Here is a 26,292-nt window from a genome sequence, read left to right as displayed (position 1 = left end):
CCGCGCAGTCAGCCTGGCGTAGGGACACTTTTAGGGGCAGTTTCATTTCTTTGTTGACAAGGGCTGGGCCCAGTGTCGCTGACAAGGGGCGCCTCTTGCCTAGGGAAACCGTGGCCCTGCCTTGGCATCTCATGCAGCGCTCCGGCCTCACGGCACCCGCTGCTCCTGGGGCTCCGCTTGGGAAGCTTGACGTCACCCGGCCGGGACTGCGCAACACTCCGCGCGTGACGTCACAAGGGGCGGGGACGGCCTGAGCCAATCGGCGGCTGCCATTGGAGGAGCGAGCCGGGGGCGTGGCTGGCAGGGTGTCACTAAATAGTGAACTTTCTCCCGCCCTCGCGCTCGCCGCGGCTCCCTGCCCCCGGCCCTTGCGCGTGCGGATGGAGCTGCGCTGCAGCGTGGCGGGCAGCGGCGGGGGCCCGGCGGCCGGGCCGGGGCTAGCCATGGAGGGCCAGGGCTGCGGGGAGGACTACGAGAGCCTGCCCACCAGCGCCTCCCCCTCCACCCACATGGTGGCCGGGGCGGTGGCCGGGATCATGGAGCACACGGTCATGTACCCCGTGGACTCGGTGAAGGTGAGGGGCCCGGGGCGGCGGGAGCACGGGCTCCTGCCCCTGCCCCGCGCGGGGACGGGCATGCTGCTCCCGTCGTGCAGCCCCGCTGCTTCCTCCCTCGGGTCCTGGGCTGGCCTCGGGCGCTCCTGCCTGCAGGCAGCATGGCACGGGGTGCCAGGGCTTCCCGCCCCTCCGCCTGCCTTGCTGCCGAGGCCTGGCATTGTCGCCTTCCTCCGGCACCCCCTGCTCTGCGTGTGTCGGCCAAAGCAAAAATGCTAGGGAGGCGCCGTTCGGGTGAGGCCCATGTCCCTTGACGCCAGGCAGAAGGGCGAAGACAGCGAGGAGGGGATTGCTACAGTCGCCCTTGGGTGGCTTGGGATTCCCAGAACTAGGGCACCCTGGGGTTGGTTGTACAGGCTGTGGCAGTGGGCCTGGAAGACGCAGGAGTTTAAAGGGAGGAGGAAGCTGTAGGAGCAGGTGAGTGCTGCCGGCTGCCTGGGCAAAAGTCCACCTTGTGTCATCTTGCTGCTGCTTCTCTTGCAGGGGGGAAGAGCTAGTTTGCCTTTAAGAAGTGCCAGGATAATCTCCAGAATTGTGCAACTAACAGCGAACCGTCCGTGGAACCTGTTTGATCCCTTTCTGAGGGCGTTCCAACACGTTGTTCAGTGCATGGAGGAAACCTGGCACGAGGAGCAGCAGCGGAGCCTAATCCCCCTTGCTAAGGCATTTTTGAAAGCCTCTGTGTCTCCAGGTTCAGTGGCTTGTGGCAGGAAGGATCAAGTGAGGGTCGGGAGCAGGAAGACCCAGCAGCAGAATTTTTTGTTCGTTTGCTTCCATTTAGGGGCGCACATGTGGCAGTTTCAAAGGCAGTCTGCAGTCACCTTTGCCTGTAATCTTAGCGGGAGGTGATTGACTGCTTTCAGTGGACCACTAGTGCGTTTGCTCAGCTGAGGAGAAGAAAGCCTTTACCTTAAATCCCAGCCCCATGCATTTAGTTCAGGTACATGCAATGCGGTATCACAAGGGTTGGCAACATTTTTGGGGCGAGCACCAAAAACCCCTGCGACCTGGACTCAGAAGATGTTGGTGTGCCGGGTCAGAAAGTGGGGGAGTCGCAGGGGCCTGATGCTTGTTGTGGCAGCACAGCCTTGGCCTCTTCTCTGCTGTGCTCCCTGAGGCATGTGTGCAGCTGCTGCCAGCAATGAGCAAGGCCACGGCTCTGGACCTTGGTGCAGCTGCTTGTGGCCTTGTGGCTTTCTGCTTTGAGCAGCCTAGGCTCTAGGCAGGCCCCTGCCACCCACCACAGAGCCCAGGCTGCTCTCAGCAGGCAGCTGTGAGCCTGCAAGTGGCTGTACCAGGGTCTGGAGCCCCAGCCAGGCTCACTGCCAGCAGTAACTGCACGTGTGCCTCAGGGCACAGTGGGGAATGGGCCGTGGCTGCACTGCTCCCAGCTGTGTGCCCCAAGACGTGTGCAGCTGCCTCCAGCCACAGAGCCAGGCCAGGGCTCCATACCCTGATTCAGCTGTTTACATCTTGCCCACTGCCTGCTGCGAGCAGCCTGGGCTCTGTGGTGGTGGTAGCTTTGGGGTACATGGAGGGGAAGGGGCTGGGGTTGAGCTGCCCAGGCCCCTTTGCCGTGTGCCCCGAGGCACGTGTGCAGCCCCTGCCAGGCTGGGGCTCCAAACCCTGGGGCGCTAGTTGCAGCTTCCCAGCTCCCTGCCACATCCAGCCCCAGCTCTGGGCCTGAGCCAGCTGTGGCATGCCAAGCAAAATGTCCTTATGGTCTGGCATGCACACAGTGAGGATTGCCACCCCCTGCTCTATCAGACCCGTCTTCCGGGAAATTGCTGAGTGTAGTGCTATGATATTAACAGCCCTGTCTGGGGCACTTAATGCTATCGTGTGTAAGGTGGGCATCAGTGATAATGTGACTACTCGTGTGTAATGAATGGAAGCTCTCAAGTGTTTGTCTAAGTATGCATGGATCTCAGAGTCGTGGTTCGGCCTGGCAAAACTTGTTTGTGACTGTTTTTGAGCTATGCAACCCTTTCTTAGATTTACTGTAAATTTTAGCTTACATTCTAATGTATGAAGATAGCAGACACCATGACAGAGTGGTGCATCCTTTTTAAGTGGTCTTTTGACTTTCTGACACAATTGAGGGAGTAGGCAGGCTTGGGAGTGGGGCCATACAAAATCTGTGTAACAACATCAAACAGAATTCTAGCTTAATATTTCTCTGTCAATCCCAGCTCACTGAATGCTTGCTTACTTGTAAAAGGAGTAGCAGTGAGGCCTCATCTCCCTCATTAAAGAGAGGAATTTGGGGTGGGAAGACACTAACTTTATTAGCCTCTTGTGGTGAAACCAGATAGACCCATGCTGTGCCCTGGAAAGCCAAATGAAATTAGTGGGTTGCAGGCTCAGTCAGCCGAATCTAATGCTGCTTTATGTATGACATGAGCAAAATCCAGTGTGAAAGTAAAAACTTAGTTTAGGACCTCACCTTGTTCTCGTCAAGGTACCTGGACTGACTTTCCCCATAGTAGCCTGAAAGAGAGAAAACAGCTTTGTTGTTAGGGAACAGGATGGGAAGTTTGGTCTCTGGTGTCCTATTTCTGAATCTGCTGGAGGCTGCTTCTGTGCTTTTGTTTAGTGTCTCTGCTTTGCAGTATCTCAGTTACTCCTGTGATGAGTGGGCATACCCCCTCATGCACAGCTTGAGACATTAGTTGAATTTGTAAATGTGTGAGAACTGCAAAAGTAGCACTTGTCTGTCCTAACACAGACTGTATCATGCAAATCAAACTGGTAGTCTCTGTTACCTATGTGTGTTGTGTCCCGTTCCCCCCCCGATATTCAAAACACAGTATTTGAGAGGTACCCTTAAAATAGTAGAACTTGTCAATTTTAGGATGTGGAATGCTTCATATTATGCTGCCAAGATTTCTCTCTTATTTGGGAGGTGACCCCTGCCTGCTTTTCTTCAACATTGTAAAACATTGTAATCTTGGGTCTTTCCTTCTGTAAGGTTCTTAGGTGGGGAATCGCAGTAAACTAACCCTTCTTGTACTGTCAAATGGAGGAAATATTATGGGGTCCTGGCATGTAAACAATTGAGACCAGATGCTTTAATTTATCCCCTTGTCGGTGCATGCAGGAGCGTATGAAACAACAACAGATAAATGAGCAGAGTAGAGAAGACAAGGAAATTCCACCATCAGACTGTTGATGAGCTAGACGCGTCGGCAGACTAAGATACGCAGAGGGAATGTTTGTGCCTGCTTTTGTTGGTTTCTGGTAGGAGCATCTCATACGTGTGTTCCTCTTGGCTCTTGGGTTTAAATCATTGTGTGCTGTCTTAAAATCCACAGTCACTGTGGGACAGAATGACCTTTGGATCCAGGCTCTGTTTTATAGTACAGAATCGTAGAAAATGAGGGCTGGCAGGGACCTCGGGAGGTCATCTAGTCCAACCACCTGCTCAAAGGCAGGACCATACCTGACTAGATCATCCCAGCCAAGATTTTTGCCTACCTTGTCATACTATAGTAGTACTGGCTGTAAATAGTTAATATTAACCCCATGCCACTTTGGGTTTTGTGTTAACAGACGAACAGTTATAATGAGCACATTTATATTTTGCTAAGTCATGGCTGGAGTCATTCATCAACATGCAGGACTTTCCAGTGTTATTCAGCAGGGAATTTCCTTGACTGGGAAATGGCTAGGAATAGAGAGAAAATGAAAGTAATATGTCTGAGTTTTTTCTTATAACTAGGGTTCCTTCTGCAGCAGCATGTAAATACAGTGGGATCTACTGCACAGTGGAGTGGAAGTCCTAAATTGCTTTACACTCTGGCAGTGTTTGCTATCCATGGCAGTTAACTAACATTTTTCTCCTGTGGGTGGGGAGACAGCTTGATTGCGATTCTTCACACTCACAGAAGACCTGTCACTGCTTAGAAGTGGGTAAGTCTTTCCATTCTATAGCTGTGGAAACTTGTCACAGGGGCCCACCATGTCAGTGGCAGAACTGCAAATACGGTCCTGGCCTAAAGTTTCTTGTTCTGCCCCCAATCATGAAATCCTTATGCCATGCACAGAGCCTGCTTTTCCCAATCGGATACATTAGGAATGAAGACTGAAAATACTGAACTATCAGACTAGCTGTTTTAGTCTAGCAAAAATAATCAAATGCTGTCAATGATACTTGAATTTTGCAATGCAAGTTACCCAATCCCACATCGTGTACTAAACTGCTTACTGCTGCCATGGGAAGTCTTCACATGTTCTTCTCTAGGAAAGCTGGGTAAATATAGGAGACGTATAGAGGCATACGCACAGGCAGAAGATTGGGTAATCCAGAATTTAGCCAGTAGGCAGGAATTTACCAGAAGTTCAGTGGGTCTTTTAAGAGAAATGGGACACTTTTTCTTTTGTCTCCTGAGACAAGTTGGCCCATCTCTTCTAGCATGTCTTGTAACTGAAAAGGAAGCTGTGATGTGGCGATGGTGTTAGTCAGTCAGTTGTGGGGCTGAGCGATTGGAATAGCCTGACTCGTTACATAAAATTGCGTCCCTGAAGTGATGCAAGTGGCTGGCTTCCTCTAAAAGGAAACATGCTTGATTTCCAGCATCCCTTTTTCTGCTGAACAGAAAATGAAAATGTTGCAATGTGTAGAGCAGTTTCTCTTTCCATGTTGCAGTTATACTTTGGCTTTTTGGGTTTTTTTCTTTTGTTTTGACTTGTTTTTTTCCTTAATGAAGGGTTAGCTATGTTTAAAGCAAGCAGTGAAATGATTCTTATTGAGGATATTGTGTAGCTCTTGGATGTGTGACAATATACACTGAAAGAGCAGCTTGGAAACCTTTTTTTTTGATAATGGTACTGCCCATCATAGTGATATACAAGGATCTCTTGATACAGCTGTGTCACTGCTGTGCCTAATTGTGACAGGAGATGGAATCGATTTCTTGGTACTTGGTATGTGAATGAAACTTTGGAAACTGTATTATTTGGCATCTTCTAATTAGAGAAACAACTATTTGTTAGTTGTATGTTTGCAGGTTTTTCCTTTGTGTTAATCTGTGACAAGTAGTCCTGATTTAAAAAAAAAAAAAAATACATGACTAATCTCTGCAGAAGTTGTACCTAGGTTATAATTTATATTCCTGCTAGGGGTTGTACCTATACTTGTTAGGGGGTTTTAAAAATCCATCCAGTATGCTGGTGAAGCCTGTGTTTTACCTTTGGGGATGGGAGTGGAGGAAAAGAGAGAAAGGACTTCTAGAAATCTGCCTTTAAACCTGAAGGAGAGAAACACAGTACTTACACAGATGTGGGAGAAAGTGTGGTGGTATTCTCTGAGGTTGCACCCCGTCCATGCAGATGTATAAGTCTCTTCTTACTAGTGATCTACCCTGTACAAAGCAAACAAATTTATTTGCAGCTGCTTTTAGTTGCTTAGATATGAGTGTGGGTTTCTTGTAATGTAGGTCATCAAAATACAAATGAATACAGTGTGATTGCTTGTTTTGTGCTGGGATGGAGGTTGGCTGGCATCACCATAAATTCTTGATCTGATTTACTGGTTAGAGAAAAATCAAGCTGGTCTCTGAAAGATGCTTTGTTGTATTTTCCTGGTTCTAAAAAGGAACATTTGTATCTTCAGAGCTTGGCTGTAGCAGCTGCTGATACCACATGCCTCTACCTGGATATGGTACCAGTTGTAGCTTAAATTGATGTTGCTTGGACTTCCTATAATTGCCTCTTGTAAACAGATTAAATCAAGTCTCAGGCATCTGGAAAACGGCGCTGAAGCATGTAACTTGTCGCTTCTGCATCATGTTTTGTCTGATCCTACAAACTCCTTATGCTTCTTTCTGATATGCTCTTAGATCATAGAAAACTCAACCTGGAAGGTCAGTCAGCCCTGTTCTGGTTAAAGCAGGATTGTCTGTCGCCATCCATGCCAAGAGGAAGGACTGCCTTAGGATAAAGCCTCTGGACTGAGATTCTGTAGATCAGAGTTAATTTCCTGGTTCTGCCAGATGCTGAGTGCTCCTGGGCAGCTTGTTTCATCTGTGTCTGTTCCCCAGTCTGTACAGCAGGATGAAAGCTGCTTTCTTCAGATGCTTGGGTTACATTAGTCAGCTTGGAGCTGTGACAGTATTAGTGAATGTCCGGATTTAAAAAACCCCTAAAAATCTGGAATGTCCCTTACTTGCTGCCCTTGCAAATGGAGAGGTCCTGGGTACCACTGGTGATCTGTCCCCAGAAAGCAGTCAGGCTCCTATGGACTTTGAGTCAGGAACTAAACGTACCAACCAAGCCATTGTTATATAGGCACATCTATTGGGTTTTATCTGAGTGAGGCAGCAAATGAAAAGTGTTGGATAATCCACTTAGATTGTATACATGAGCATTCAAAAAAATTAGTGCACATCCTGTTTTGTGCAAGGATTTCCATGGCTCGGTTTAAGCATTGCCTCCTTCAGGTAAATTGAAACCAGCTTTACTGGGTAATCTTCAATTGTTCTAGATGCTTTGCTGCTTATGCAATAAGGATTATTTTAAGTTAGTTGGCATAAAAGTTACTTGATTGCTTTGCAAACAGTAGGCATGTGAAAGCTTTGAAAGAACTGGTTTAACTTTAGGTAGGGTAGCTGAAAGAACTGAATTATCCATGCTGGTATCTGGATTTGTTGTATCCAAGATACAAACTGGTTCTGGTCACTGTGGTACAAGGGGACTGATTGTTGTTGGAAGTCCATGTACACAAATACCAGTGAAGTACTACTTGGATAATGGAGCACCCTCTGGAGCTCCTCTTTGAGGTCCTGGGCTATAAATTCAGTTGTTAAAAAAACTCTCGTCCTCATTGCAGGCTTCTAAATGTCACTTTTTAAAAGTATACTCAGGTGTCTGCCAGCGATGCTGGGCAATAGTCACTGCAGGTAAATGTACTGTAAGTTTATTTCCAGAGCTCTGAACGGTCTTAATAAAGCAATAATGAGTTAAACCTGCTCTAATTTGGTGTTTGTAGTACTGGTTATGTTTATTTCTAAAGGACTCTAGCTGGGGTTTGACTGTAGAAGATGAGCATCAGGATTATAAAGGGCTTTAGGTTCTTGCGGGGTTCAGCTTGTCTTGCGGGTCTTTTATTGCTTTATGGGAGGCTGTATTCTGATGTGTGCCTCTCTTGGGACTTAAAGCCACAGTGTGCATGCTCAGCACTGCTGGACTGAGGTACTCCTAGGGTGCAGGCTAGATTGTGATGAATCTGTTACTGGCTCAGCTGTGATGGTCTGGAGTGAAGCAAAGTCTGAGAGGCTGAAAGACAAGGATCTTAGAGACTAATTCCCTCCTTTTGCCATTTCATACCTGGATCCAAGCTATTGTCAACCCTGGCTTAGGTTTTTTAAATACAGGGAGTGTCAGAACCTGCACCACCTTGTATGCTTAAGCTCAGTTGCTCAGTCAAGAGTCCACGGTCAGCATGATTCAGCACGAACTTTGGAGAAATGTGGGATTGTCTTGCAAACAGGGCGTTCAACTTAGACTCTCAAAATTGTGGCTAGGTTCATGGCTTTGCCACAAATAGCCTGTATGACCTTGGGAAGTCAGTCAGTCTCTCCAGCTGTAAAATGTCTTTTTCCCTGCCATTTGTTATCCCTGATCCAGGGAGCAGGTAGGATTTTGACCTCAATACTTGTAAACTGCCCAGCACAGAGGCCCTGGGTGTTTTCTTCTGATGTTTTAATACATTGCTCAGCACAAAAGAGCAACGAAGGAGACTTTCATAGGGATGGGAAAGCATTCAGTCCTTGCATTAAAAGCAGGCTGGACAAGGCTGTACTTGCACGTAGAAGTCCCAAGTGATGTGACACTTAAATCGTTCGAGTACTGCGTCCAGTTCTGGGTACTGCACTTCAGGAGGGATGCGGCCAGCATCAAGAGGGTCCAGCGGAGGGCCACTCGCATGATCAGGGGGCAGCAAGGCAGGTCCTACGAGTAGAGGCTATGGGACTGAACCTGTTCAGCCTCCACAAGAGAAAGCTGAGAGGAGGTCTGGTGGCCATCTAGAAGCTGGCCAAGGGGGACCAGCAGGCAATAGGGGAGTCCCTGTTCCCCAGAGCACTACCAGGGGTAACGAGGAATAACAGCCATAAGCTGACTGAGAGTAGCTTCAGGCTAGACATCAGGAGGCGCGATCAGGGCGGCTAGAATCTGGAACCAACTTACAAGGGAAGTGGTGCTCGCCCATGCCCTGGGGGTCTTCAAAAGGAGGGTAGATAATCACCTAGCCGGAGTTATTTGACCCCAGCATTCTTTCCTGCCCATGGCAGGGGGTCAGACTTGATGATCTGCTCAGGTCCCTTCTGACCCTACCTACTATGAAACTATAAATATGAAAAAACTACTGTTTTGCCCCAGTACAGCTATGAATTTGCTAGTGGCAACGTTTTGCTCAAGTTTAAATTGCTGTGCAAGGCTTCAGAGTGATTTACAAAGGAAGTCAATATTATCTCCATTCCTCTCAATTGCAAAGATTGCTGTAAGTTGCTAGAGGTTATCCTGCAGATCAGTGGCACTGCTAGGAATAGTCGTCTTCTTCCAAGTCCCAGTCCCACACAAGTCCTAGTCCTATCCAAGATATAACTTGTTGTACACATGTTCTGTTGAGCAGTTTTTGCTAGCACTGGACCAGGCCACCTGGGTCCACACTGTTGCTCATGCAGGTAACTGCATTGCCTTATAAAAGGGACCATACAGTCTGAAGTAGGGGTATTTTGCCCCTGGGACATGAGTAGATTTCCCAGGATCAGGCTCAGGGCTTTAATGCCTTTCTGTACTGTTTGATATCTCTGTGGACTGGGCAGCCTATTGGCACACGTAAGCATTACTGATAAGGTGTTTTATTTTTTGTTAAGAAAATATTTCTATATCCATGTCTAAACTAAGCACTTTTGGATTGGGCCAAAATGTGGCCTAGTTTGTGCAAAAGAACACCTGGAAGCCAAATGTTTATAAAACTTGGTAACTAAATTGTGCAGTCCTCAAGTACTTCCATTCTTTGATCCACTTGCTTTCCACATGTCTTCGTTGGTGGCTATGACTGGTTGCTTCAGGAAGCTGCGCTGCATTTTTAAACTTAATTTCTTTGGCTTCTGAGTTGAACTCATCAGGCTGCCTTGATTTTTCAGCCAAGGCTTAATATCTTCTAGGTTAGTGGTATGTTAGTGGTTTTAAGTTTTGTTCTTAATGGGTTTAACAACGATTAATTTGCATGGACATGTGTTGGTTTTTCAAAGCAATTTAACCTTGTGAAGAAGAGTTAGTTTGCGTCTTAACCAGCAGCAGGTTGAATATAGCTCAGTGGAGTTTCTTTTGTCCACAGCCTAAATTAGGCAGCTTTTATCTACTGTGATCTGTCTTTTTTTCCTTTCCTGTTGTCTTTACAGCTCAACTGATGGCAGTAATGGAAAGAAGCGCAATCCAGGGTCCTGACTCTGCACGTGTCTAGGCTTCCCCTCTGCGCACTCACTTCTGTGAAGTCTCAGCAATGCAGGGAAAACACCTGGAAGAACATGTTCTCCAGTCCTTTGTTGTAACTTTCTGAAATGAGTCATGTTGCTTTGGAATAGCATGCTTGGTGTATAGGAATCAAAATGCTTATTTCAGAGCAGTGTCAGCCTGAGGAACTGTTGCAGAAAAATTGATCCTGCAGTAATTATTCATTCAACTTTGTGCAGATAGACCTGAGACCATGTATGTGAAGTCCAGTCTACCACTGAAAGGGTCTCGTGGTGTTGTACCAAGTCATCCTGTGCTTTAGCAGCAGCTTAGACGGCCAGAGCTACACTGGTGTCAAGTTTCCTGAATGAAGGAATTACGTTGGCAAAAGTCTACTATTGCTTCCATATTTACTCTTGGGTTTTAAAATGGTTTGCTGGTATAAAGTAGTTCAACTTACAGCCCTGGCAAAAGTCCAAGTGTAGACCTGTCTTGAATGAAACAATGCACTTAGCTAGGAGAGCTGTTGGGGGGCAAAGCGTTTAACTCTTGAATAAAACCCTTTGTGTCTTGATACCTTGGATCAAAAGCAGACAGTTATTTTGGGTGGAGGGCCGCTTATTGAGTTTTGGCAAGCTGTCAAGGGCCGCGTGGGTAATCACGCCCCCTGGGTGCCCTGCCCTTGGGTCACCTACCATCTTGGGACCAGAAGTCCTACCCCCTAACCCTCATCCTTTACCACCAGAAGTCCATCCCCTTCCCCCAGAAATACTACTGTCAGCAAGGTGTTTTGCCACCTCAGAAACAGAAAAATACCAAATTTATATTCTAAAAATCCAACATCTACAACATTCATTAATTTGATTTAAAAAAAAATATTTTTGTCCTGATTGACATGCATTTGTGCAGTGTACACAGTGGTGATTGCACAAAAGCTTAAAATTAAGTCTTACTCTTGTATATTGTGGGTGGGTCATGGGGGGTGAGTATAGGTTTGTGGGGGGCTGTGGGGAGGTGTATGAGGTGTGGGGAAAGGTGGTGTGGGGTGGGGGGGTGGATATGTGGGATGTGGGTGGGTACAGGGTTTATGGGGAGCAGTGTGTGAAGGGAGGGTAGCAGGGGTGGGAGTCTGCATGTATGGTGAGGTGTGCTTATGAGACTCAACTTTCTCGCTCTTTCTGTCTCATTGCATGCACATACACCACACATGCACTCCTGGCCCTGGGGTACCAGCGATGCAGCCTGGGGCCACGTTGTGTTGAAGCAGTGAAAGCCAGGGCAGGCAGAGGCTTCCAGTGGTAGGGGGTCAGAGGTGGGACGGGGCCAAGCCAGCTTTGTTGGTGGCTTCTGCTGCTTTCCCCTGGGTCCTACTGCCACTGGCTCCTGTCATCTTTGACAGGCAGCCAGGAGCAGATAAACATTAATTTTTCTAAATTTTTTAGGGGCCCTACAGGCTGGATAGAATGGTCTGGCAGGCCGCATTCGGCCCACAGACCGTATTTTGCCCGCCCCGCCTTAAATTTAAAGTTAACTTGTAAAATAGTCCATTTTACCAGTGTTGCCCCTCTGTCTTGCTTCTTAAATCTCTCTCTTTTTAATTTGTCTGTTTTTCTGTCTTTGGAAAGACTGCACACTTTAACTCTAGTGCATGGCTGTGGTCCTAGAAGTGCTTACCTAGTGGCAGTTGTGTGCTAGCCCCGCTGGGACAGTTTGGGTTGTCTTCCCTCCGTGGGAAGGATTAAACTCTTAACTTTTATACAGTTGTGCCATTTGTGACTTTGCTCAGCACATATGTTGAAAAGCTGAAATGAAATGCCAGGTCCCCTGGAATCTAGTCTCCTCAGGTGACTTGTTGCATCAGATTTGTGGTGGCACGTGGGCTAGAAGAGACCTGCTGGCTGTTTTGCCACCTTTATAGGTTTGTTTTTTCCTTCTTCCCTGCACTACCTCTTAATCTTGGTGTCTGTGGTTTTTCCTGAATACAGTAATGCAGCCTGCAGGCGGGGAGTGGGGAGGAAGCATTGTACTCTCAGATTTGAGGGCAGTGATTGGCTTGCAACTAGAGTAAGTACACTGCAGCTTGTTAAAGGGACTTGGACTAATACTAAAATTTAAGTAAAGATGGGGAAGATTGTGTGCCTTTCACTGTGCTTAGGTTATTACGCTTTCACTGAATCCTCTGGGGTCAATTAATACATTGCCACCTATATTTTTATTATTGTTATTGTTGTTCCTGCTGCTGTTTCTGTTTGTACACTTTCTGCTTTCCCTGGCATCTTTGTTCTGGAGTTGATTCAGGAATGTAGACTTTCCACTCGATGGAGTTGACACCACATCCAGTTAATCTTGAGGAGGGAGACTGTAAACAGCGTTGCTACGTTGTAATAGGCAGCAGATTAGCTGACTTCCCGGTTCTAGAACAGCGAGCAGGGAAGTTGCAGTATGCTTTGTCACAAGCCACTCCTCAGCTGCTGCTTTTCCCCGGCTTAAGTGTTGAGTTTAAGTTTGACCATACATGGCACAGTGTTTACTTACATAGTAAAAGCATGTGCTCTGACTTCAGCAAGGATTTCCTGCCTAATCTCTGAAAGTGTTTGGTTGTTAGTCCTCACTCTAAACTAGAGCATACAAAATATGCAGAAGTAATGGATAGCCCTTTAATAGAGAGATGTGAGCTTAGTTCCTGCTTCTGTCACAGGCACTAAAGGTGCAGACAGAAGTAGGGTTACGATACGTCTGGGTTTTCCCAGACATGTCCTGTTTTTGGACCCTCCAGTCTCCGTCCAGATGGTCTGTTTGGTTTTTTTAAACCTGAACCAGCGTCTGGGATTTGCTCTGCTCTGGTGGGAGCTGGGGGAGGGTGATTGGAGGCAGCAGGTGCACGTGCATCTGCATGCGCACATGCACATGTCTGACATGCAGCCAGGCAGGGGAGTGGGAACAGCCCTGGCAGACTCGCGTGCATCTAGCTGTCGGGAGGAGGAAGGTTTGCGAGTCGGGGCTGGGGGGCTGTCCAGAGGTCTGGAGAGGTGGCAGGGGTGTGCGGAGGGGATGGATGTATGAGGGGGAGGGTGCTTGCCAGCTGTGGGGGAAGCTGTCCATGTGGCAGGGGAGGTAGGGTGGGGGCAGGCACCTGCCCCTCCAGCAGGAGAAGAGGGCAGGGCAGCCCTTTGCAGGTGGCGGAGAGCTCTGTGACCAGGTCAGTGGCACTGGGACTGATGCCTGTGCACGTGGGGCTAGACTGGCTGGGAAACACTGTCCAGAGGGGCGTGTGGCCAAGCTGCCTGGTACTGTAGGTTGTGGGGAGCTGCAATACACCTGCCTTGCTCTCTAAGGGAGCTGAAAACCCCCCAGACTGAACTCCCTCTGCTCCCGTTTCCCCTTCCCATTCTGAAAACAGGAGAGGCTGGCAGCTCTGCAGACAAGTTACAAAAGACACTACATTTGGTAATGTCTTTATCTGATGCCTTATGCAATGAGTGGTCAAATTTTTGACCCAATTGGACATTTTTAAAGCTGTTTGCAGCCATGCACTTGTTTCATCACAGTTATGAACTGCTCTTGTTGGTAGATCAGGCGAAAATTGTCACTGCTATCTGTACCCTATGTGTGGCTTTGGCCATGTGGCCTCACTGTCAACATGCGTAGAGGTAATTATTTGACAATTGCAGGCTGCATCAATAGAGGCCAAAAGTACCTGCTATCTGTGGTGAACAGAAGTGATGTTGGGAGGAGTAAAACTAGAAGCTTCATTGTGGTTTGTTAATTCCTCCACTCCTGTTTCTGTTTGCTCCTCTTCTAGGGGTGTTGCTGTCTGTTTATGGCATGTTAATTAGCATGCTTTGCACAGACCACTGGCTTCTCTTGGTAAACCCAATCACTGCAATTTGCCAGCTGGCAAATCTGCTTCTCTCCTTTAATGGGTGTAATTCCTGTGCTATGTTTTCAGAGGATTTGCTGTAATAAAACAATTTGCTTGGATTAGCTTTTTATCTCTTTAATAAATAGTTATGTCTAAGTGGAGTTTGCTGTACTAACTTAGTAAGAAGTCCTGGATTTACAGCTTGCAGTCTTGGTCAGGAGTTCAGTGCACCAGCATAAAGGTGATGTCTCTTTCTGAAGGGCTGTAATACTTCATGAGGCCCAACCTGTAATTGAACCAAAAATGTCGTCATCTTCAGCTAAGATCTAATAACCTGTGGTCTCAGACTATGCTCAGGAGGTGTGTTTTGCTGTGGTTGGAGCAGGATACTTGGATTTGGGAATGCTTTACAACTGTACATCAAGTTACTTTCATGATCTTGTAACATATAGGTCTGAACACTTTGGAAATGGAAGGTGCTGTAGGGAAAGGCACATCAGATGGATAGCACAGCTTTGCTGTTACTTCAAGCCACTCCAGGCCAGAAATAAAGCTTCCACTCCTTATTTTAGCTTAGCCCCTAAGACGCACCTGGTTCAAGTTTTTATACCAAACAGGACCTTAATGGTGTAATGCAAGGTGCGTTTTACTACTGTCAAACTTGAGTCTCAACTGACTCCTCTGTATAACAGCTTGTGGCAAGTGAAGTCCAGTTACAGTGTTTCTCACAGTAGGTATTCCCTGAGGCCCTGACTTTTTTACAAACAGGCATACAGGTTTCATTACACTGTATTCCCATATTTGCTTTTAGGAAAGTTTCTAAAATGAGCACAAACTTACCCACGCCAGGATATAATTTATACAGCCATTGTAGAAGTGAAGCTGTATTCCTAGTCTGCAAAACAGGTGGTCAGACTGCATATCTAAGGCAGAAAGCATTAACATACTTCAGAGATGCTTACTTTGCAAACCAGCTATCAAGATAATTAGTGTTACTAGGGGAGCATGGAGAGGTTAGAAAGCTCTTGTCTCCTGTGTCCATGAGGACTGACTTGGGCAAAATGGAGCGAGTCCATTGACTTTTTTTTTTTTTCCTATGTGTCTTCAGAATCCATTTTATAGAGCTGCCTTATCCAAAGAGACTAACTTAGTCCAATCTCAGTTCCCCCCACTCCTCTGATGCATAGTTTTTCATGTGCTTGAAGGAGTGAGGCCTTAATGACTTGGGTATGTTTGCAAGTGGGTGTTCTGTTTTGACAAAAGCTTAGGTGATACCTAATGATTTCTGTGAGACTGACTTAACAGCATTCTTATTTCCTATAGCTACAACACTTTTCACGTGTGTTAAACACACTTCTCAGCGGCCTTGTGTCATATATTGTGTTCAAAATGTATAACGTGCTACCATTGTCAGATTAAATGTCATCAGTTGGGGAGAGCTGCAGCAGCAGAAACTTTTGTGTGAATGAAGAGATGAGGACTTCTTTGTCATGTTAGAAAATGAGCTTTCCATGAACCTCTGGAGAAACTTCTCGTTAAATGGTCACTGCAAAAGTATAATCCTCTCTTCCGAGGCAGCTTAAAGAATAATGTATGTTAGTCTTTTAACATCTAGATAAAATAGACTTCAGTCAACCCCACAAATCAGAAGCTGTTCCTGGCTTAGAAATGGATTGCTGACTTTTTTTCCCTTCCAGCTTTTCCTTTCTGCTTTTTCCAGAAGTAGGCAATTGGGTAGTTCTAACATACATTTGCTAGATTTGTTTCTTGTTCTGTAAACTCAGATGGTTATTGCTAACTCCACTCCGCTTCTGGAGGAGTCGCTTTGCACCAGTCTGTGATTTATAATTGTCTTGGACATAGAGTTGAAAATGAGAAGTATATTGCAACAGAATGAAATGAAAGCCCTGATTCTGCGTTTCTTGTTCAAGCTACTGTCCGTGGTGAAGAAACATAGCCAGTTTGGCATGCAGTTGACTGCTCCTGAAAACATTACTTTCATGGCTCCACAGCTGTGCTGGGAGTATGTTATAATAGCTTTGATGTCACTGTGAAAGTATGGAGATATAACGTTTTATAGTGCAGCAAGCCCTGGCAGGCCAAGCAGTCTGCAGTCTGCATTCCTTTGCCCAAATGCTGACGCTTATATTGTGCCAGCGTAAGGGATTTCTGCAGCTTTGATGAAAGAGAGCAGGTAGCAGCTTGGGCTGCAGCATCCCCTGGTGGCATGCTCCCAGAGTGCCTGCAGCATTGACATGTACTACAGCTCAAGTGCGTTCAGTCTGAATCTGTGCTGCTTGGTTGGATGGCCTAAGACACTGGGGAAAAAAGGTGGAGATGAAGAAGCTCTGCCTCTTGCCCTATGCTAATATTGTTCTGCAAACTGGAGGGTGATGGCTGTTTGTATCCTCTGCCAGCACAGCTGTTGGGGAATAGAATCCTTTAGCTCTGTAACCAGGGGAGCACATGCTAGATTATAGGGTCCTTCCCAGTCTTAAGCTTGAGCAATGTGCCTGTTGCTTTCCAGGTGACTGACACGCTCATGCCTCTTGTTTTCTCTTGCAGACCAGAATGCAGAGCCTGCAGCCGGATCCCAAAGCCCAGTACAAGAGTGTGTATGGAGCCCTGAAGAGGATGGTGCTCACCGAGGGCTTCTGGAGGCCTTTACGTGGAATTAATGTCACCATGCTGGGAGCTGGCCCTGCCCACGCCATGTATTTTGCCTGCTATGAAAAAATGAAAAGGACTTTAAGTGACATTATTCAGCAAGGGGGAAACAGCCACCTGGCCAACGGTATCACACAAAAGTTTGCAACTAACAGCCCATCCCTTACCTGCTTCACACTCTTCATCCTTCTCTCTGCTCCTGAAAAGGAACGCTAGGGTAAACCAACACAGGCCTCCTGGAGTGCCTTTAACCTGGTGGCTGTCCCTGACAAGTACCTGAAGTAGAAATGCTTGTATTGGGCACAAGGTCTTGTTTGCACCAGGTGGCTTTTGACAGTGTTCATTTGAGTATACAGGCAGAACCCTCTTTGGGCAGTTTTTTATACTGGTATAAAAGTGTGTACATCAGAGTATTAATTGCTGGTTCCCCTATGACTTATACATGATATAATCATGCTCACACTAAGGCCTTCATTGTCTTGAGGACTGGTTTAGATGGACACCTTTTGATTGGGATAGTTTTGCCGATAAAAGTTAAATGTTGCAGGCAAGGAGAAATAATTAGAGATACCATTCAGGCAATGGAGAGATGCAGGGAGGGGGAGTGTGGAAATCTGTCTTAAGGAAGAGGGCTGTCACTGAAGAGATGCTCACTTTAGTGCTTAAGGAATAACAAAAGATACTAACTATGATAGATAAATACCTTATGTACTTTGAAAAATTGAAGCTAAGCTTGAGCCAACCCTGATCTATAGGTGCATTCAACCAATTGTATCAATTTGGATCTGATATTTTATGCTTATTTAGTTAAACTGATGTAACCTTTAGTATGGGTGAAGCTTAAAAATGTTTTGGGAGATGAGGAGGGATGCAGTACCCAGGCTGACCAAACTAAGATCCAATAATAGCCATACTCAGTTGCAGAAGATTGCTCCAAGCATATTTTATGGATGGATTCAGAGGATTTTATCAAACTTTTCCAGTCTCTCTTTTTCTTCTTTTTTTAATCTAGAGAGAGCATAGGTTGTTGCCAAACTTTGTGTTACTTGTTTTAAAATTGTGGCTTAGCTTTGTTCTAAGGTAGGCTCTGTCCCCTGTCAAGGACGGAACTGTGAAGGACGCTTCTTTTTTTTTTTCTTGTTTTGCAGGCATAGCTGGGAGCATGGCCACACTACTCCATGATGCAGTAATGAATCCAGCTGAAGGTAATGTCCTTGTGGAAGTGCAGCTGAAGTTGGGGAAGGGAATAAGGGTAGAAAACATGTTCAGATAGAGCACACTAGTTGAAACATATAAACTAGACTCCTTATTGTCTACCACAGTAAGTTTACATGGAAAAGTTGAGATGACTTTATTCGATTTCAGGTGACCTGCTTGACCACATGGATTCCTAGCACATATTGTTCTGATGTTTATTAATGACAGCTCCTTTAAGCCAGCTGTATTAAAGAACAAGACATTCTCGCTGCCTTTGCAGCACTTATTTGATTAAAAGTAGGAAACCCTCTCCCTGAATCTACTGCTGTCCTCACTTATAAAATTTAAGTGGGAATCAAATTCAAGACATAAAAACAAATGTGTACTAAAACACATTCTCTAGCAAATATAAGGGAAGAAATTCAACCTATGAGTGACTCTTGATAGAGTGGCTGTCTACATCTGTCTGTAATCATAACGTGCAGTATGATTGTGGGAAAATTTTTTAGGGCATTATACCTGGGTAGCTGTTAAAGGCTTTATTAGTTCATTAATGATATTTAAACAGTATTGCTCTAAAACCTAATATCTTGTTAATAGACAGGAAAACCCTATTTAAACGTTTATATTGTTCCTCTGGTCATCCAAAAGACCCTACACTTGAAAAGAGTTTAGGTAAACCTGTTGCCAGGTTGTTATACTTTGAAGTCTTTTGCTTCGACTAACATAATTCACTGGAGTGACTATAGGGGTCTCCTTGTTGCTATTCTTTACTCTCAGAAAACATTTTGGAATTGCCTGCTATTACTTTTGAGAGACTATCCATTTTAAAGTAGATTTCTAGGTATTTTATTCTGCCACTCATAAAATAAGCCAAGGTGTCTTAAAACTAACTACACCTGAAAAGTCTATCACTTTTACTGGCTGACTGTTCAGTTGACCTCTGATTGCATGTTGTGACACAGGTTTCCCTTATTTTATGCTGTACATGCATTCCTGGAAAACTGCACGTAACTTGCATTTGCATAAAGGGAACTCACTTTACAATGCAACAGAGAGAAGTTCCAAGACCTCGACTTTACTGACTCCCCCAGACACATTTCTACCACCTTTACAAGACAGTTTTGGTACTTGCCAACAGCAGACAGTACAGATAAGCACAGGGTGCTGGTGGTGAATGTTTAGCTGACACAAAAAGAGGGTGGCGAAGGGTGTTAGTGAAGTTCTCTTGCGCTTTGTTGATGAGCCAGGGAGAGGGGTAGGAGATAAGCTAGTGGGACACCTAGAAGCCATAATGCCAACTACAGAAACACATCGCAGACAACAAGCGAGGAGTACACATCCACATAGGAGACTATTTGGTGCGCATCACTCCCCCAATGCACTGTACAAAGCAGATGACTGCGGGCTTCCACCACACCAATCGCATGAGAGTGAATTTACCTTGCATACAACAAATCTTTGGTATAAAAAGGGTCATCACATAAGAGCAAGTTCACGCATACAGAACCCCCATAAAGAGAAGGAAATCTGTATATTCTGCACAAAACTGGTAGAATCCTTAAGTTGGAATTGCAGCAGGGGAAAAAAAGCATCCTGAGCCTTCCACAAATGCTGATGCTTTCCCAAGTATTCTGGGAAATAATCTAGGTCAACTAAACCAGTATTTTTATTTTTTCTCATCCCTCCATCTGTTTCTGTTTGGATAGTGATGAGAGAGGAGTACAAAGTGATTCTTAAATGGACTTAAAAGATACAGCAGTGGGAGTGGGGGAGAATTTACTTATGAAATCTTTTAGGAGAGAAATTCTCTGAGAATTTGGAGAATTTCAAGACTTGAAGTATGTGTGTGGGGGGGGGAAATCCACCACTTAAACAGTGGGATTGAAAATAATGATGTGAAGAGCAGGCACTGCTTAGTGATGGTCTAGAACCTGGGATTAGGAGCCATATGTTTATAGGTTCTAGACTCAGTGCTGACACTTGCTTGGAATAGACCTGGGCTCGGGTGACTTGTGACTCAACGATGTTTGCACTGAAATGAACGGAAGCATTTCTCTGGACTTCAGATGGCAGGGTCAGCTGTGTAAACCTTGTCCTCCCTCTCTCCTTCCTAAAATGAGAACAATGTTACCTTTCTGTAAAACTGTTTTGAATTGCATTAATGCTGCCAGTGATTGAAGGTTTTAGATTAGGCAAGAAATACAGCATGGTTGGGTGGGTTGGGATGTCCTGAATTACTCTAACTGTATCCAATTGGTTTGTCTCTTGTCCCATTGGGTACCTCTGCCTCCCATCTGGTGTTACCCATTTGGTGTTCACACCCTCCAATGGCCTCTTGCTGAACCAGTGGTGAAGCAGCGGATGCAGATGTACAACTCTCCTTACAAATCTGTTTTGGACTGCATCAGGACAGTGCACAGGACGGAAGGGTTTGGTGCCTTCTACCGGAGTTATACCACACAGCTCACCATGAATGTGCCCTTCCAAGCCATTCATTTCATCATGTACGAAATCACGCAAGAGAAAATCAACCCCCGTCGAGAGTATAACCCTCGCTCACACATTCTCTCTGGTGCCATTGCTGGGGCAGTGGCTGCTGCTGCCACCACCCCCCTCGATGTCTGCAAGACATTGCTAAACACTCAGGAAAACATGGCACTGAGTTCACTAAACATCAGTGGACACCTCTCGGGAATGGTGAATGCCTTCAGGACTGTGTATCAGCTTGGTGGTATCCCAGCGTATTTCAGAGGAGTGCAGGCTCGTGTCATTTACCAGATGCCTTCTACCGCCATCGCGTGGTCAGTGTATGAATTCTTCAAGTACATCATTACCAAGCACAAGCTGGAAAAGAGAAGCCCCTACTGAAGGACTTGGCGGGAGTGAACCCAGGCTTCACAAGTCGTTTTATATAGAAGCTCCATGATTCTCTCCTCTTTTGAACATGCCAAATCCTGGTGGATTCACAACTGAATTTCACTTTTCTCTCTCAAAGGGAGGGATGAAGTGGTCACCGGAGAAATTTGGCTCCTGTGTCCCTAGAATCAAATTGTCCAGAGACTTTTTGTAATATAAATATATATTTATAACTTTATTTTTGAAAAAGTAAAATCGCTAGCAACTGGGGTTTCTTTCCCTCTGAACAAAGTCTAAGATGTAAGGTTACCACATCACCATCGAGCTTAGACTGTTCAGGGGGCAGGGAAGAAATAGCATTGACGTTTTTGTTGCTAAGAAAGTAAATATCCTGTCACATATCAAATTTTTATATAAAACTTTAATATAGAATAGATGGAAAATTCTTATCCTTTATTTTTCTACATAAGAACTTTTGGGTTTTATTAATAAGACCACAGCTTGTGGCTGAGCTGTTTAAAAAAGGGCTGAATTCTTTCATTGTAACACGTAAGGAAAAATGACAAAGCTGCTTCATTCATTTTTTTTTTTTAAGCCAGAATGGCTTTATTATTGGCAGCATTGAGCCCAAAACAGCAGCCAGGGTTTTAATTTGGGTTCTGTGATGCCTCCAGTTTTTTGGTGCCTGCTTGAGACCCCTCAAGTCGGGTGGCCAAAATTACCGGCTCTTCTTGGGAAGAATCTTCATCTATTCCGTGTTTTTTAGCTAGTTGTTGACAGCTTAAGATTTCTACCGTAAGGATGAGTATTTTTCGAAAATGCTTAACAATTTTGCTTAAAAGTACACTTCTCTGGCATTCTAAGGTTTTATCACTTCGTTATTTATTCATGGACTTATTTCCTGAGAAGGCCCTGAGCCTGCTTACATGAATAGCTGTCCACACGGCTAGTTCCAACTTTCTTTCACGTTGATAAAGTTGCTCCCACGCACATGTATGCCAGAGCAGAACATCTGTTTACAGTTTCATAAAGCAGCTTGGGTTGAGTGGTAAAAGGAGCATATTGACAGCACAAAGATGAAAGGCCTTGGAAAAAATGAAAGCCTTAACTAGGAGAACTGCAAATCGCAATCTTTTAAAATTGAAGCAAACAGCAGTGGCTTGCTGAAGTCCAATTGAAGTGCCCTAAGAAAAATCTCAAAGCCTAGTAGCTTCAAGTGCGCTTGGGATTTTTGTTTTTTTGTTTCCTTTTGGTTTTTTGCTTGCTGCTATGAAATCCTCTGCTTTGGTCTGCGCTTCGTAGAAAGCTCTGCCCATTCAAAAAAAAGGACACTTTATCCTTCGGTCCTTTCTGTAGGCTTTTTTGCAAGCTGGATTTGTGGATGACTCATCTCCGCTTAGTCTCCATACCTCATCGTCATGTCTACTCAGTTGTTTACAAAGTGTAGCTCCTGTGCTTGAGGCTAGGAAAAACCATTTTATTTTAGAGTGTTTGTTTTTCCTCCTTCAAACTGACCAACGATGCGAATAGAGTGGCTGAATTTTAAAAGCAACACTTGGTCAAAAGTTCTCTAAATTCAGTGCAATAGACTGCAGAGGAGGGAAACTTTTGAGTACCTGAAGAGCAGGTTTGCTGAACTACAGATAGTTAATTGCTGGCTAGCCATCTGGCTAGATGAGGTGGTTAGCGTCATTATAAACTATTTGAAGGATTTCTTCCCCCCGCCCACCTTTGGTAGGCAAATACATGCAACTTAATAGTTACGCTCTTCAGTGGGACGCCAATTGAGAAATCTCATCTATCTCAACTTTTTTTTTTCTACTTGCTAACAAAAATTAACACTCAAAATGAATGAGTGATAATGCTTCAATTTTTTTAGTTTGCTTTTTTTCCTTTTTTTTGCAGTTGGCAATTCTAGTAATTTCCTCCTTTCTCCTGTGGTTTGTGTGGATCTTTTGAATGGCAACATGAGAGTCCTTTTAAAGGGAAAGAGGGAAGTATGATTTAAAGCCACAAGTTGACAGACAGTCTGGGAGAAGGCACAGCACTTGGAACTGCTCTAATTAACACATGAAATTGGAGCTGGGTGTCCGTCTAACCTCATATTTAAGTTTGTCATGTATCTTTTATACCAGTTAGTTCTGGTTTTCTTGCTCATATGGAAAAGGTAAAGTTTTGCCATGTGTAACATGCTTTTTAATATTTTTGGTGTGATATTTTTATATAAAATACAACTAACTTTTTTTTTATGAACAATTGCCACATATTTGGTGCATTTCAATTAAGGTGTTTGAGAGAAACTGGCAGGCAAGTACTCCACTAGGCACTGGCTTTCATGTAATCTCACAGGACACTAAGGCACAGCTAATTAGTTGGTAGACCAGTACTTGGAGAAATTAAATGCCCATATATTCCCTTGAAAAGGAAATTTATATGCACCTTGTAAAAATCGTTCCTTCCCAACTGAAAAGGATTTTTAAAATGATCAACGCAGGTCTTTGACGAGCTTGAATTATTATTTCGCATCATGGACTGAATAACGTGCCACCTCCAGGTTACTGCCATTATATAGCACTTGAAATGTTTCATAGTTGTCTCCTGAGACTAGGTGCTCAGCATGTGAGCTTGTAAAGAGTTTTATGCTGAAGTTTTGAAAGGATTTGGAAAACCCAGTGTCCTCTTAAAATTTGGTAGAAAGGGGCGTTTTGGGGGGGGGGGGGCAGCAGGTTTGGTAACTTTGGAAGTTTCATTCCAAATTCTTAAATGATGCAAGAAGAAACTAGGGGTTGCATCATGAATGAAGGGGGAAACTATCATATAAATAGCTTATTTCTATTGAGGTAAGCCTGCCAACATGTAGAAATAGCCAGCTTTCTGGAAATCAAATCTCGGGTTCTTAAAGTCCTCACGCTAAGTTGTGTCAATGAAAAATTAGTTACCATTAACTTTTTTCATTGGAAGAGTTATTTAATGGATGAGTTGCCTTTAAGAGGCACCGCCTTCAGTTCATAGCACTTGATAAGAATCTGGGATTTGTAAACTTTGAAACTTTTTTATTACGGTTCTGTTTCAAAGATGGTATAAAAGCAGTTAGCCTCCCCCCCCCTCCCCAATTCCAGTAATCCAAAGGTATTTCTCTGTAGATCTTCCAATTGCATGAAATGATTACTTGTAGCAAGGATCATGTCAGAATAAGTGGTTGGGATTTTTTTTCCCCAGAGATATATAAATGGTTTATCTGTTCAAGTCCTTTTACATGAGGATGTATTCATCTCTGTTCAGCTTTGTGGTATAGCTGTTACCCCTGAAGAGAGGCTATGCCAGTGTCGGGAGAAACTGGATTTTCTTCTGGCCACCTATCCTAAAGTTTCATATGGATGTTGCAAATCAGAAGGCAACAGGAAATTGCTTGTGGACTGGGAAAGTGAAGAAGAACTGGTACCTATTGGGAACGGGGACGAGGTGTGGAGGGCAGGGGAAGAAATTTCTAATAGGTTGTACTTTATTCTGGAAAGTCACTTGAGACCGGTAACCTGGAGCTGCACGTATATCTTGTTTTTAGCCTCACTTTTTCAAAGCATTACTTTAAAATGAGACTGCTAGGCTATATTGGGTTCTAAGTAAGCAGGAAAATTATAGCTGTAGAGTAAGACCAGGTAACATACCTGTCTTCAGTGTGAACTCTTCAGCGTCTGGAACTCCACCGCTTAAATACTGAACTAACCTGCATTATTTTGAATAGTTACATGGGTTTTTGTCCCTTTCAACTTCTTAGCTTTAATCCTGCTGATGACTTTGGCCTGGCCAGTTTAGGTTGATCCTGCAATCTTTAGGGTTAGTGGCAAAGCTTCTATTGACTAAGTGCTGAAAGATAAGACATCAGGGATCAGTCTGTACTGCCTTCAGCGAGGGTCTGAACAAGTCACCGAGGAATAAACCACACCTCCTCGTAATGTGCTCAGACCTGCAAATTTATGGAGTAGACAAGAGCCTGAGTGTTACTTCATGCACTCTGGGCCTCAGCTGTTGACTGCAAATCTGCAGGCCTGGGTGCGAGTGAGTGGGGTTCATTTTTGGTAACGCTCCCCAATGGTCTCAGGATGCAGCAAGGCCCCAGATGGCCAGATTTACCTAGTTTGGTACTGGGACTTGGACCATGCTTTCAGATGGTTCTGTTAGTCTTTAGGCATCAGTATAATTTTTCAAGACTACTGAGAGTTTGCATGTCAAGTGTATTACCCTTGAATATCGGACCGCTGTAATAGAGACAAGGTGAGCTCTTGCACAGAACTGAAGTTGTTGTCAGCACTTGAAAATCTAGGACTAACCCTGTGTAATCTTCTGTATTTTATAATCAAAAGCAGACCAATAGTTTAAGGGTGGAAAGGGAACATCCTAAAGCCTTGCCTAGTTTTCCTTTTATTGCAGGAATTGTAATGTAGCTCTTGTTTACTCCAGCTTGAACTGCTGGATCTCCAGGTTAAAGCATCTTCACCAAAGTTATGTAGAGTAGCATCTCATTTAGGAGAAAACTGAGAAAGTGCTCGTTTGTTCTGCCAACAACTTCCTGTTGAATTTTAAACTTTGTATGTGAAACACATGTATTGCTGCTTTGTCTGCAACAAACGCACATATTTTTTTTTTTTAAGTGAGATGAGTGTTAAATATTGTTTTTGTTTTAAGTTGGTATCTGCAGTTTTTAAAACTGCATTTCTGCCTTTCTTGGAATTTTAAATAGTACTTTTTTTAAAGAGAACATATATTTAACATTGCAGAAAAATTGGTTTCTGAAATGCTGCTACAGTCATAACACTGGAGCTCAAGGAATAAAATGTTTGATCTTTGTCCTTGTAAGACTTGTGTGTGTTTGTTTGTTAACTTTATTTTGGAGAAGTGTTGAGGGCTTAAGAAGGAGGGTTGGAAGGGTTTTGCCAGAAGGGAGGGAAAAAGCTAAAATTTTACCTATGTGTAGAAATACTTGTAGCTAGTAAATACAATACTTCCTTGCATTTACAATTATTTGTAAAGTAATTTACACTCATTCAAGAATAATACTGAAGAGATGAACGACTCCTTTTCCAGGAGGAGTGAGTTTGGCAGGGATTGTTTAGCCTCTGAAATCAACAAATACAGAATTGTTGGCTTATTCAATAATGTTTTTTCCATTACAAAACTGATAGAAACTTAAAATTCCTCCTTAGCTGAAATGTTTGGGTTTTTCCTCCTTTCAGAGTAATGCCCAATATTCTTAACTGTGTGTCTGTTGGGTTTTTCTTAGTATTTATGGAATTGAGTAATACAAGATTCTGTCTTGGTCATGTACACTCAGCATTAACACATTATTGGTTTGTGTTATGTTTAGCTTCAAATGTTATACTTGTGTAAATTATTCTTGTTGGTTTTGTTTTTCTCTTCCTCTTCCCCCCCCCCCTAAAGTTGAAGGCAACTTTAGGTATTTAGAACCACCATGCCAATCTGTTTTCACCCCCTCTTTCAGCTTTCGGAGATTTCGGGTGCTCTTGCATTGCATCCAAGTTTGTGTCTGGTTCCATGGAAGTTATAAACTTGTTGGACTCTAAGGTGAAATTTGTATAATCAAGAGCTGGGTCTTTTGGAAACCAGTATAAACTTGGA

At 44.5% G+C, this 26,292-nt stretch overlaps 1 protein-coding gene across 2 annotated transcripts; it reads left to right on the top strand.

The window, feature by feature from the left end:
• The first annotated feature begins 365 nt into the window (after window positions 1-365).
• On the top strand, window positions 366-25,512 carry SLC25A37 (solute carrier family 25 member 37). 2 transcript variants are annotated; one of them, XM_019556575.1, is made up of 4 exons: window positions 366-575; window positions 16,501-16,729; window positions 17,751-17,807; window positions 20,150-25,512. In XM_019556575.1, the coding sequence occupies exons 1-4, from the start codon at window positions 381-383 to the stop codon at window positions 20,668-20,670; spliced, it is 1,002 nt and encodes a 333-aa protein (XP_019412120.1). In that variant the 5' UTR covers window positions 366-380; the 3' UTR covers window positions 20,671-25,512. The 2 variants fall into 2 exon arrangements, with proteins under 2 accessions (XP_019412120.1, XP_019412121.1); XM_019556576.1 differs by lacking the exons at window positions 366-575; window positions 16,501-16,729 and adding an exon at window positions 16,752-16,819.
• The last annotated feature ends 780 nt before the right edge of the window (window positions 25,513-26,292 follow it).

Source organism: Crocodylus porosus, unplaced genomic scaffold (genome assembly GCF_001723895.1).
Source record: "Crocodylus porosus isolate Cpor-Errol unplaced genomic scaffold, CroPor_comp1, whole genome shotgun sequence".
Lineage (NCBI taxonomy): Eukaryota > Metazoa > Chordata > Crocodylia > Crocodylidae > Crocodylus > Crocodylus porosus.
Note: the sequence above shows the minus strand (reverse complement) of the source record. Positions and strands in the feature narration are given on the sequence as shown.

Bases quoted from the DNA above. Each gene is read 5' to 3' on its own strand.
- SLC25A37 (XM_019556575.1), top strand. From the start codon at position 381: ATGGAGCTGCGCTGCAGCGTGGCGGGCAGCGGCGGGGGCCCGGCGGCC. The intron at 16,730-17,750 runs GTATCACACAAA...CTTGTTTTGCAG, and splicing joins AAACAGCCACCTGGCCAACG to GCATAGCTGGGAGCATGGCC. The intron at 17,808-20,149 runs GTAATGTCCTTG...TTGCTGAACCAG, and splicing joins AGTAATGAATCCAGCTGAAG to TGGTGAAGCAGCGGATGCAG.